Raw genomic sequence first — 14,343 nt, 5'->3', positions numbered from 1 at the left:
ACACATATATATATATATATACATATATATATATATACACACATATACACATCTACATATACATATATACATATATACATACATATACATGGAGTGTCTTATGATGAGGCCCTGAGCCTATGAGGTTCACAAAGAATGTTGTAGTTTTAATATAAAATGTCTGAAAGTCTCATGTGTTTGAACACTTGGTGCTCAGCAGGTGGTAGTGTTTTGGAGGACTATGAAAACTTTGACAGGTGAAGCTTTGTGGTAAACCCTGGGATTTTAATGCCTGGTCCCACTGCTGCTCACTGTTTGAGTCCCTGACTCCAAAACAGAATGTGATCAGCCCTCCATGCTGTTGCTGCAATGCCTTCCTTGCTATGATGCTCTGTGTCCACTGGAACAGTAAACCAAATAAACCTCTCCTTAGCTTGCTTTTCATCAAATACTGGGTACAGCAAAGTGCCTTATTTCAGACACTTATTAGAATTTATACAATGAATGATGAATTAATGAATGCCTTCTGTCTTGTCTGCAAATTACTGAGAACTGTGGGGAATGCTTTCATGTCATAGGTGTAAATGATTATTTCCAAAGAGTATCAGTGTTTGATGTAGACTGTGGCCACAGCAGAGCTGTGTATTTTGTGTGTATTTCTACATCTCAACCCCTCTTCATAAGAACTGCCACTTAGCTCAACACCAAACAACCTGTGAGAATGATAACAAATCACTCTGCTCACTCTGAAAAGGTCTAACAAATCCCCATGTATTCACAAAACTTGAAATTATTTACAATTAATAATAGACAAAAGCATCCCTGAGCCATGAAAACTAAGGCTTATGAACTATGAACTACATATGCACAAACAGACAGCTTTAAATGTGAAGGGAGCTGCTTTCAAAAAGAAACTGTCCAAACAGCAATTTGCTGTGTAGACAGCAGGTGGGTGTTGAATTTATGACATCAGAAAAAATCTAAACCATTTTATTTACACATAATTGAACGGTTGAATGCCTAGGGAATACAGGCATATTACAGAATTCGAGTCTTATTAGAATGTAGTAGATTTATCACTTAACTTTTATTAAATATGCATATATTTAACTATGTATTTTATATAGTACAATAAGTATGGAACTGTAGTTTACCACTAAATATTTAAATAAAACAAATTAAAACAGTGGATTATGGTGAAAGGTTAAAATAAAAACATTTGAAATTTCTATAACTATAACTCAACAAATTTCGGATATTATGCACATTTCCAAGAGTAGACAGAATGTCAAAATACAATATTAGAGGCTAAATAGCCTTCTCCTTCCACTGAAACATTGAGAATAAGTAAAACATAGTGGACCTTAACATATTTTAGCTTCAAACTTTACTGGTATTACTTACAATCATATTTTCCAAAGCGTGTTTGGCAAGCCAACAATTTAGAAAAACTGGAACAAATAGATTTCTTAAAGTAGGCCAGAATATCTGAAAAATAAACAAAAAACTAAACTTTTTTTCTCAAAGAAAGAAATTATATCAAGCAGATTTAAAAGAAAGGTAAAATTATATAAAAGTTAATAAAATAAGGAAAATATTTAAAACAGCACCAAGTACTTTAAAATCAACACTAATGAATAGTCTTTCACTCATTGCTAAAGTCTTTCTTGGGGAAATTATTACAGACACATAAAGTAAGAAGCTTCACAGATGTCAGATATAACCATGCTGATTCTATTATTAAGTCTTATCATGTGTTTTTTTTTTTTTTTACATTGCTATTCCTCTACCTGAGGTGGTAACGAGAGTTACAAGGCTGTTTTTTATAATATATCACTGTCTTAAGATTCAAACTATTTAAATCATGTTGAGAAACTGAAGTCACTTGTATTTATATTTAGTTAACTTTTCATTGAATCTAGTTCCAGCTCTCTCTGTAGATAAGTCACTCAAAATATAAGAAGTGGGGAACAGCTTCAAATAATAATGTGTTATTTTCTCTTTTTTTTCCAAGTAAAGTCCAAACACCCGTAATTTCAAACATCATTGCTAAAACAAATTGATACTAGAACCTATTTTTATGAATGAGATCCTCAGGGTTACATACATATGGGATGACAGTGGAACAGAGTGACTGTCGCCTTGAATTCTTGCAAGGGAAACAGTACTTTGAGGAGCCATTGGGCTCTACTGAAGAACTAAACTGGGTAAATTCCATAGACAAACTAGATATGAACATGCTCTCAGCATGAATACTCTGATAAATATCTTATACAGTGAGTTTCTATCTTTAAACTTCCACAATATAAGTAATGTAATTTTGAGGATCGTTAAACAGTACTGGCATTTGCTCAAATGATACCTTGGTGCTGTATAATTCTATAGTAGGTTTCATTAAGTTATTGTACTGAAACATACTAGATCTTACTTAACTATACAATTCAATCATCGTACTGACTTTTTTTTTTTAAGGAGCCAGATTATATTCAAAGTCTGAATCCATGCCTTTTAACTTATATTATGTAGAAGTAGTTAGACATATAGAATTTATTTAAATCTAGTGACAATCCTTTTTAAGATGCTAATACTTACTGAGATGATGAAGGGGACTGCATTGATTATTTCCAAGATGAATGGAATTCGTAAAATCTGCTCCCAGATATTTCCCTACAAATAATTGTTGAATAAAAGCAAATGTCAGAGAAGAACTAGCACTCAGAATATCTCTAGTAATACCAACACTTTTATTAACATGTTATTGAATATGTATATGAATGTAGCAATAACTTATAAACTAATTTAAACAGAATTGTTCATTATGGTTTTATAGTGGTAGAACTAAAGTAAGTACCCAAAGTAGACTAGGCATAGTATATATAAGATTTACCCTGTAATAGGCTCTAAAACAAGTTACTTATAAGTAAAGTACTCTAACAAGATCCTAGGATAAATTGCCACAATTTGTTTCCACTATCACAAGTATTCTAGCTCCTTGTAAGGTAATTTAGGTCTTTTGGAAATCTAGTTATGAATTTGTTAACGAAAATTATTTTCAAGTTTGATAAAAATTAAAACATCATTTAATCACATATATTCTATTCTCCTAATCCCCACTTTGAAATTAATAAGGACTGAATACATGATTGTCAGAGCTCAGTGAATAATAAATATATGGGCCTCTTAACAATTTCAAGAAAGGCTATGACAATATTAAAACAGTCACAGAGATTTTGATGTGGAAACCTTTGGATTATGCAGATGACAATGGTGCCCATTAAAGTGACCTTGATACTTAAGGTCTGGGTATAGTCTGAATATGGCTGCCTCGTATTGGAAGCTGGATCCTCTGTACAGAACCTAAAGGGGGAAATGAGTCAAGCCTTGGGTATGGAGGATTAACTTTGAAGGGGGAATAGTATCGCCTTTGTGGGATCCTATTGAGTTCCATCAGGGGCAGGTTTTTCACAATGAGACAAACCCTGGCATGTGAATATCCCTGACTTTTTGTCTCAACATTGTACTTTCCAATGCTCATTCTCTCACTGTAATGTGAACCAACATGGGGACCTTGAATAAGCCAAACCAATCAAGCTACCTAACAGGACTTTCAGACTTCAGACCAGTATGACAGAGTTACCTTTTCCTTTGTGAAATACCTAGTCTTACAGACCAATACTATATCTCATAGAAAATCCTCAGAAAGTCCTGAAACTATTTAATGTATGAAGAGATCTATGCACTGAAAAAGCTATCAGTAATCTGGATGGCCTACATTTTCCAGTTATCATATCACACTAGATATACATGAAAAGTTGTCAATATTCTGTGAGAGTTCGATATTTCATTTCATTACAGTGGTATAAGTATGCCCATATCCCCAAATCATTGTGTTACATTATCTACTTTCTAGGTGCTAAGATGTTAAAAATGTCTGTCGTGTTCAATTCAATGTAACACAGTAAGGAGCAGCTGGGGAATGGGGGCAACTGGAGCTCTTTTCTGGATAGGATGTTATGAGTTAAATGAAACCTATTTTAGAATTTCAGGCTAAGTGAAAAGGAGTCAAAGGAGGCACTTAGCTTCATGCAGACTTGAGGCTATATTTAGCCCATGCCTAGCACATGAGGGAAAATGAGGAAATCAAAGAAAAGGAGAGCTAGATTAAGAACAAGTCATAGTTCCTTTAATAAGAAGAAAACAGTTTAATGGAGTTAGATGCAGAAACAAGGGGAAACTGATCTCATTTTTAGTGGTTTACCCTCACAAAGTGTGTGACTGGAAGCAATCACAGAAAGTGAGGAAGAGCTTGCTCTTATCATTCCAAAGGATGTCATACCAAATTAAAGTGGAGATAGTGACCACAGTTCCCTCTTGACTTACTTCTGCCCTGGGGTACCTATTGAGTTGGTGTTAAAACAGAATGGAAATGGAACTGAGGAAGAAAACCGTGATAAGGGGGTATTTGACCTGAGGACAATACACACTCTTCTTGCATTACACAATTGTATATAAATTCCTAATTCTGTCTAGTTAACATGAACCAGCAGTGAGATGCATCGACTTAGAGAAGTATAAGGTAAACAGATTTTTCATATTGACACTGACTCAGAAGAATCAAAAGCTTCAGATTTAACTTATTTTAATGATGGTAGGTTATATTTTTACTTTACAGATTACTATTTTTTTCTATCAGCATACAATTACAATTACTTTTCCTATCCCTGTGAAACACTCACAAAATTAATTCATGGAAATTTATCTCCTAACATTCATCTCAGCTTAATACATGATTTATTTTTTTAATGATTATATTTCCCTGAACCATTAAAGTTGTCTTAAAACAGCCTTCTGATTTGACCAGATTCATTTCTGAATTCTCTTTCATTTCTGGCTACAGTGTTCTTTCTAATTTCTGTCTCCACTGTGTAGAATATGAAATCCAAGCCTCTAGCCATACTGTAAGAGGAAGATTTACAATTTTAACTCTAAACACCAGTTTAGTCTGTAGTATGCTCCTTTTTCCATTATAAAATCACCTTGTGATTCATCCATATTAAATTTTACAACTCCCTGGAGCTGCCAGTCTTTTTAATACTTATGGAATGTTGCTCTCATTCCTTCTTCTGGATAAGATGCATTTCTCCCACAAAAGAGTTTGTAACCAGAACTGCACTTTTTTATGTACTTACTTACCGGGGCTAAAGTAAGTACTAACATAAATAAACAAATCACAAATATTTTATACACCCTCTTTTCTTTAATACAATGTTTTATTTTTAACTGAAGTATATATTTTGTTAATAGCATACACTGAAAACCCTTGGAAAAAAAACTTTATAATTGTGAACTTCCACAAATGTAGAAAACACAAATTACCAGACATGAAAATAAATTTCAACTGAAATTTTATAGTAGAGAGATTTAAAATTTTCTATCTGTATGTCAGGCCTTTTACCTGGGTTCCAGCTACAACTTATAATGAACAATAACCTGTGACTTTCAGACATTTTCTTTCTAGCCCAGATCAATACTCCATCTTTGAAATTCTGACTCGGGTCAAATACTTAATCCACTAGTCCATATTGAGGTCTTGATATCATAAACACAATATGTCTGAAAGCCAAATTTATGTTTTATTCCTGATTGAGGTCTCTTCTAGTAAACCAAGTATCTTTAACAATCCTATTACATCATCCTTTGCCATACCACATGAACGAAATGTATAAACAAGGCATAAAGATTTGCAAATAGAGCATAAGAAATTTCTAGTTAACAGTTGGTTCATTTTCATCTAATGACAAACCTCTTATTATTAGATGGGCGGCTGCCCATCTAATCTTGTCCCACTGAAATTTATCTACACTGTGTACACCTGCATTATATTACCAAATATACGTTGCCAATGTACACATCAAGTATACCTTCACTCCATTCACTTTATAGTCCTGTGGTGGCTTGATGCCCCACTATAGGGAAAATGCCAGGGCTGGAGGCAGGAGTGGGTGGGTACGTAGGTGAGCACCCTCATAGAAACAGGGGCAGGGGGATGGGAGAGGGATGTTCTGGAGAGGAAACAAGGAAAGGAGATAACATTTGAAATGTAAATAAATAAAATATCAAATAAAAAAAAATGCTTCAACTCTTCACAACCTTTAACAAGAAAAAGCACTATTATAATACAAATGCACTATCCTAGTTGGAGTATATGAGCTCTCAATCCTTATTTTGTTGTTGAACTTAGTTTTAATTACATATGTATGTGCCTGCATGTGTCTGCACTTGAGTATGAGTGCCCATGGAGAACACAGATGTTAGATTTTCTGTAATGGGAGTTACAGACCAAATGAATGGCCTCTGGAAGAGCAGCAAGTACTCATAATCTCTGAGCCATCTCCATAACTTTCTATTCCCCCATATTTTAAAGGTTATTCTATTTCCCAAGTAATTTTGATCCAGAAAATGTGGCGTAGTTTGTGGCTTTATATACAAGTCTTTAAGTGGTGTTTGTTCCTGACTTTATTTTACACATAAATTACTTGAGGAGTTTTATTTTCCTTTTGTTGCATTTTGCTTTCTAGATCTTGCATCATCCTGTCACCACAGTCACTCTAAGAAAGATATAACCCCCCACAAAAGACTTTGATATAGATAGCACATTAGAGGAAAATGTAAACCAAACACAGTGAGAGTCAAAATAACACAGGTCATGAAGATTTGATCAGAGCTTCAAAGAATGCAGTCGTTAAATAAAGACATTAGGTCAACCATACCATGGCAGATTCATTGTGTCTGTGTTGGGGAGCAGGAGTTGTGGGGTGTGTGTGTGTGTTTGTGTGTGTGCACGTGTGCGTACAGGGACTGAATGAACTTCCTACTGAGGACTAATTTTCATAGTCAAGCTATATAGAGGAATAATGTATTTATTGCCAAAATTAAACACATATTTTCAGTTATATTCAGTTTGTTTAATTTTCAGGTCTCAGATTATCTTCTGAACTAAGTGATGCATACATAAATTATCTTCCCTAAAATTGTTATTATACATAAATATGAGAAGTATCCATGAGTTTCACTGGCCATTAGGAATTCCTAGTGGACCTGCATCATAAGGATCCACAGGACAAAATTGAATTATGATGAACAAAGAGAAAATGTACTGATGGAATGCCACTATGCAGAAAACTATAAACAATATCCAAAGACAAGCAAAGCACCTCTCAAAATCATATCAAACACTTATTTCACTTAAATTCACTTTCACATTAGAAACAAGAGTGATTATTCCTTCTATAATTTGCTATCAATTCTACCTGTGTAATTTTACCTGTGTAATATTAGGATACTTCAATAAGGTTTAAAAAAAATTTTATTCCAATCATTTCACTTACCATGGGCATATCAGTCCTTAGTCAAATCGTAACAAATTACATGACAGAAAATATACTAGAATTATCACCAAGATAAATGTCGCAGAAATATGGCAATCTAATTTATGCAAATCTCAGTTTGAACCTAGGAATTATATATAATAATTGATTTCTTGTGGGTTTTTTTGTTTTAGAAATTGTATATTAATTACATTTCTCTCTTCCCCTTTCGCCCTCCAATCCCATAAATAGAGCCCTGTGCACTCTTCAAATTCATGGACTGTTTTTATCATCAATTATTATTGAAAGCATAAAAGTGTTTATATACATATAAGCTTCGTAATATAACCTAGTGAGTCCATATCATGTTACTTTTACATGTATGATTGTTTAGCTATGGACAACCAATTGGAGTACAGTTCCCAAGGGAGGACCACCTCCTGTTCCTGCTCTGTTTTCCTCAATTGCCTATAGCTAATTGTGTAGAGTTGAAGCCTTGTGGGCTTTTCCACATGTGCTTTGGTATCCTCTTGCAGTTTATGTATAGGCATTCTTGTTAGTGAGCGTTTACTGTCACAGTTTCTGATATCATTAGGAGATACAATCTTACAGCAAAGTCCCTGATCTCTGGACTCTTACAAGCTTTCTTTCCCCAATTCTGCACTGTTTCTTGAGCCTTGAGTGTGTGAAACATTTTATTCTTAAGGGATTAAAAACAATAATACTTAACTTAAATAATGAGAGAATATGATAATTTATGTCCTTCAAATACATTTCAAATGGTATAGTAAACATTATGGCATTAAATGTATGATTAGCTATATGTGAATATCAATGTCAAGGCATGGCAATCAATCCAAAAATTTTAGATATACCTGTTACTATCTAAAAAGTACTTAAGCATTTTATTAATTAAGTTATTATGGTGATATACATCTCAGAATTCATGTTTGTTAGAATAATCACGTAACAAAAGGTCATGGACTTAATGAAAGCTTCTAAGTATACATAATTGTTGTTTTTAGAGGTTTGGAAACCATGCTGATGTTTGCTGTTGTTTACTCTTGATGTAATATATATATATATATATATATATATATATACATATATATATATATATATCCCCATTTTGAAAACATTTGAGAAAGACTTAGAGGGTATTTACGGCTCGCGCCAGAAAAATAAGAACTTTAGAGTTGGACAATTACTTTGTACTGAGGGAAGCTACAAACATTAATGAAAGGAGTGAATGAAAAAAAGAAGTCAAAGGGATACAAATAGGAAAGGAAGAAGTCAAAATATCACTATTTGCAGATGATATGATAGAATACTTAAGTGACCCCCAAACTTCCACCAGAGAACTCCTAAACTTGATAAACAACTTCAGCAAAGTGGCTGGTTATAAAATCAACTCAAACAAATCAGTAGCCTTCCTCTACATGAAAGAAAAACAGACTGAAAAAGAAATTAGGGAAATGACACCCTTCACAATAGTCGCAAATAATATAAAATACCTTGGTGTGAATCTAACCAAGCAGGTAAAAGAGCTGTATGACAAGAACTTCAAGTCTCTGAAGAAAGAAATCGAAGAATATCTCAGAAGATGGAAAGATCTCCCATGCTCATGGATTGGCAGGATTAATATAATAAAAATGGCCATCTTGCCAAAAGCATTCTACAGATTCAATGCAATCCCCATTGAAACCCCAACTCAATTCTTCACAGAGTTAGAAAAGGAAATTCTCAAATTCATATGGAATAACAAAAAACACAGGATAGCGAAAACTATTCTCAACAATAAAAGAACTTCTGGAGGAATCACCATCCCTGACCTCAAGCTGTACTACAGAGCAATAGTGATAAAAAACTACCTAGTATTGGTACAGAGACAGGCAGGAAGATCAATGCAATAGAATTGAAGACCCAGAACTGAACCCACACTCCTATGGTCACTTGATCTTTGACAAAGGAGCTAAAACTGTCCAGTGACAAAAGGACAGCATTTTCAACAAATGGTGCTGGTTCAACTGGAGGACAACATGTAGAAGAATGAAAATTGATCCATTCTTATCTCCTTGTATGAAGCTCAAGTCTAAGTGAATAAAAAACCTCCACATAAAACCAGATACACTGAAACTAATAGAAGAGAAGGTGGGGAAGACCCTCGAATACTTGGGCACAGGGGAAAAGGTCCTGAACAGAACACCAATGGCATAACCTCTAAGAACAAGAATTGATAAATGGGACTTCATAAAATTGCAGTTTCTGTAAGGCAAAGGACACTGTCAATAGGACAAAACTACAACCAACAAATTGGGAAAAGATCTTTACCAATCCAACATCTGATAGAGGGCTAATATCCAATATATACAAAGAACTCAAGAAATTAGACTCCAGACAACCAAATAACCATATTAAAAAATGGGGTATAGAGCTTAACAAAGAATTTTCAACGGAAGAAACTCGAATGGCCAAGAAGCAACTAAAGAAATGTTCAGTATCCTTAGTCATCAGGGAAATGCAAATCAAAATAACCCTGAGATTCCATCTCACACAAGTCAGAATGGCTAAGATTAAAAACTCAGGTGATAGAAGATGCTGGCAAGGGTGTGGAGAAAGAGGAACACTCCTCCATTGCTGGTGGGACTGCAAGATGGTGCAACCACTTTGGAAATCAGTGTGGCAGTTCCTCAGAAAATCGGACAGAGCATTACCTGAGGATCCAGCTATACCACTCCTAGGCATATATCCAGAAGATGCTCGAACATAACAAGGACATATGCTCAGCTATGTTCATAGCAGCCTTACTTATAATAGCCAGGAGCTGGAAAGAACCCAGATGTCCTTCAACTGAGGAATGGATTAAAAAAAATGTGGTATATTTACACAATGGAGTATTACTCAGCTATTAAAAACAATGAATTCAAGAGGTTCCTAGGTGAGTGGATGGAACTAGAAATTATCATCCTGAGTGAAGTAAGCCAATCACAAAAGAACACACATGGTATTCACTCACTGATTATTGGATATTAGCCCAGAACTTTGAAATGCCCAAGATGCAACTCACAGGCCACATGAAGCTCATAAAGAAGGAAGACCTAGTGGGGGTGATTCGGTCCTTCTTAGAAGGAGCAACAAAATACTCAAGGGCGCAAAAATGGAGACAAAGTGAGGGACAGAAACTGAAGGAGGGGCCATCTGAAGACCTTTCCACCTGAGTATCCATCCCATGTGCTGTCACCATGCTGATTTGGAAGTTAGGATGTGCATGCTGATAAGAGCCTGATATGGATGTCTCTTCAGAGGCATTCAAGAGTCTGCTATATTCAGAGGCAGATGCTCACAACTAGCCATTGAACTGATAATGGAGGAGTTAGAGTGAAGACTGAAGGAGCTGAAAGGATTTGCAGCACCATGAGGAGAGCAACAATACCAACCAACCACAGCTCCCAGGGTCTAAACCACCAGCCTGGGAGCACTTAGGGAGGGATCCAGGGCTTCAGCTGAATATGTAAGAGTGGAGGGCCCTGCTGGGCATAGGTGGAAGATGAGATCCTTGACCTCATGAAGGCAGGACGCCCCAGGGGGTGGGAATTTTGAGGGTGGGGAAGTGGGAGTGGGGTGGTAGGTAGGGGTTACATCCACAGAGAAGAAGGAGGAGGGGTAAGGGGATAGGGAATTCCTGGGTTGGTGGGGGATGGGGTAAGGGGACAACATATCAAATGTAAATAAAATATCCATTAAAAAAATAAAAAAAGAATAGTTATTGAAAAATGGCATTGAAAATGTAAAAAAAAAAGAAAGGAGTTAATGAACACAGACCTACACTTCTAAATAAGGGAAAATAAGGTTCATGCAATGGATATTTATTTCATTTTGTGTGAATTTAAAATTTTGCTAATTTTCTTCTCTGTCTCCATGAAATAGTGAACATTATTTTATTTTTAAAAATTCTTGTGTTCTTATTTTAGAATGATGTTGGGAGTATAAATATTTCTTTAACTCTGCATTTGTTTTTAAATATTAAATATATAGATAACAAACTATACAAATATACATGAGAAATATATGTGTAACGAATATTTACACTGATATTTTAGATGTGTGCATATCAAATAATATGAAGGTTAGATAAAATTTGTAATGCAATTAAATAATGTTTTTGCAAGTATTTCTTCTACGTTTTAAAAATCATGGTTTGTACTAAGGAGCATATTTTAGATTCTTATTTACAGGCCATTGATTGGTATTAATTGGTTCATTGCAAAGAAGTGACTCAACACCATGTTGGCTATGTCAAAAAGTTCATGAATTTAACTAATATTATAAGAGGAAAAGAATATAATTAATAGAAATTTATTCTACAGTCACAAATTCTTTTTAATCCTTTTTATTTCCATTGTAACTTTTTACACTTTACCATCTATTTTTCCTCCAGGTACCCATTAAAGTTTATGAGGTCAGAATAGAAATATTATATATCATCAAACCCTGCCTCCTAAGACTTACAAGATTAATGATATAAAGTAATTAATTATGAATGCCTTTATCATATAACTGAAAAGGAAATTTATCCTGAGTATCTTTGTATATTTTAAAGAACTTTTTCAATCCAAGCTAGAAGTCCTTTTAGAAAAGCAGAAAAAATATTTTTATATCAACTTTAGTTGAAATTTGAAAGAAATAGATATATTTACAAATAAATATTAATATTTGGCTGTTATGTATCTGCACTAAGCATACACAAGTGAAAGAGATGTTACCAATTTATCCAAAAAGTCTGCATGTCTACTTAGTTAAATATAAACCTCCTGTGCCTTACATTCAATATTTACCACTCAGCTGAAAATTAAACAATGTACAATAAAATCCTAACATATTTAATTTAATTTTTATTTAATTTGCACTTTAGGTAGTTGTGAATCTTGAGTTGTCTGTTCATTAGGGCAAACCTATAGTTCACATTCTCTGACAAAAGACATGGACTATTAAAAGTCTCTGCCTCTGTCAATCCAGAATATCACTGGGACAGTACTTTCTAAGTAATTTAAATAAGTGTGACTTTCAGCTTTCTCCTCCCAGTTAGTGTCAATATTTCAGTTTCTTTGTCTAGTTTTCATAACTTTCTATGAGATTTCTTCTTCTGTCAGTCTTTATTCTCCTTATATTTTCTCTACTGAAGCAAAGCAGATAGTCTCCATCATTAGAATGCTAACCCTAAGTCACTCACTCCTTCTAGCAGGTTCCTGTCCCAGCTAGCCAACACACTAGATTAAATTAATTTTACTCTTCATGGTACTCCATTGAATCTGGTTTACTGGACTGTAAAAAGATAAAAGTAATTTTAAAAAGTGTATAATCTAATGTTTACTAATTTATTTCCATACATTTCATTCATCAGATTTACCCTTTCAGAAATTGATGCAATCTTCTAGGTATTTTAGATAAGACTAATGAAAATTAAAATAGAAATAAAATTGACCTAGAAGAAACATTGATTAAGTTTATAAATACTACATTATCAAAATGTAGGTTTGAAAGGTTATTTCACTTTGAAAATCAGAAAATAAATTGAATAAACGATCTTTCCATAATTAAGCCCTTGTACAGTTTTGTTGCTATTTATGATTAGTACTTTCTACTCTTATTTTTTTCTGTGCAGCAGTTGTTGTGTATACCCTCTAAATCCTACAAGATTATCAGCTCCACCTCTCAAATCCTTGGCTCCTATTTTCATGTTGATTCTTTGCATGAGAATTTCCTGATTCCCTTTATCATCTCTTTGAACATGAACTTAAAGTTTTAATGAATCTTCTAGGTATTAATCCTCACTCTTTTTTTTTGTATTAATCATTCCATTCGTTTCCATCTCAAATGATATCCCACTTCAAGTTTACCCCTTCCACCAACATCTCCATCCCACATCTGCCCTCTTCCCTCCCCTTTGCTTGTATGAGGCTGTTCCCCCACCTACCCATAATCTCCTCCCTCATCACTCCTACATCCCCCCACACTAGGGCATCAAACCTCTCCATGGCCAAGGGCCTCCCCCTCCATTGCTGTCAGCCAAGACCATCCTATGTTACATATGTATCTGGAGCCATGTATCCCTCCCAGTTACACTCTGTGATTGTTGGTCTAGACTCTGGGAGAAGTGGGTAATCCTCACTCTTAACCATTTTCATATCATGCCTCTCTGTCCACCACCATGCATTATCTCCAAAGCTAATTCTATTCGATCTAGATCCTATATTGATTTTTTCCCCTTGTATACTAATTTCAGTATTCTTCTTATTGTTTCCAGTCATCTCAATTAAAAAACTTTTAAAATGGCATTTTAGTTTCCTTTTTATCATTGATCAAAACCAATCAGATTGTCTTTATTTATCTTCTGCCTACATAATTTTTCATCAGGTACTATAATTTAATTGACCTAACTTAATTCTCTCTAATGGTCCTTTTAATCTTTTGATTAGGTTGGTTATGGTTTGGTTTTGGTTTTCTCGTTTGTTTGTTTTTGTTTCTGGACCGAGCCTCATGAAGCTCAGACTAATTTCAGACTTGCAACACATTTGTGGAATGCCTTCATTTCTTTGGTCCTTCAGTTTCTATCTCTAAAGCCTATAATTATAGTGGTGAACAACCATGCCGAACTTCTCTATTGACTTTTTCTTCATCCTGTTTTTGTTTGTCAACCAAACACATGGTCTTTCCTATGAGATGTGTCTTAGAGTTATGTTACCCAGAGGTTCTGATAATTTCTCTTTCTATGTTGTCATACAAGGTATCCATATTTTAATAAAATATTATCATTTGTCATTCTTCTACTTCATATACATATCATTATATGTACTCCTTTGATAATTTATCAGTGCAACACCCATGTTCTTTCACGTTGCTTTATTAAAATTACTGATACAAGTCCTGAGACTATTATTGAAAATTATTTATCTTAAGACACAACCCACCACACTTATATATACTGCTTCTTACATTA

The 14,343-nt window shown here is 34.4% G+C and overlaps 1 protein-coding gene across 3 annotated transcripts in view; it reads right to left on the bottom strand.

Annotated features, from left to right (window-relative positions):
- Positions 1-14,343, bottom strand: part of Kcnt2 (potassium sodium-activated channel subfamily T member 2) — a 345,424-nt gene that overhangs the window by 218,428 nt on the left and 112,653 nt on the right. For all 3 annotated transcript variants that reach the window (XM_028769952.1, XM_028769953.1, XM_028769954.1), the window contains exons 6-7: positions 2,572-2,646; positions 1,384-1,467 (exon numbers count right to left, since the gene is read on the bottom strand). In XM_028769952.1, the coding sequence (XP_028625785.1) occupies positions 1,384-1,467; positions 2,572-2,646 (159 nt within the window). The remainder of the gene's footprint in view (positions 1-1,383; positions 1,468-2,571; positions 2,647-14,343) is intronic.

The sequence above is a fragment of the Grammomys surdaster genome, unplaced genomic scaffold, assembly GCF_004785775.1.
Source record: "Grammomys surdaster isolate TR1022 unplaced genomic scaffold, NIH_TR_1.0 196, whole genome shotgun sequence".
Taxonomy (NCBI): Eukaryota; Metazoa; Chordata; class Mammalia; order Rodentia; family Muridae; genus Grammomys; species Grammomys surdaster.
Note: the sequence above shows the minus strand (reverse complement) of the source record. Positions and strands in the feature narration are given on the sequence as shown.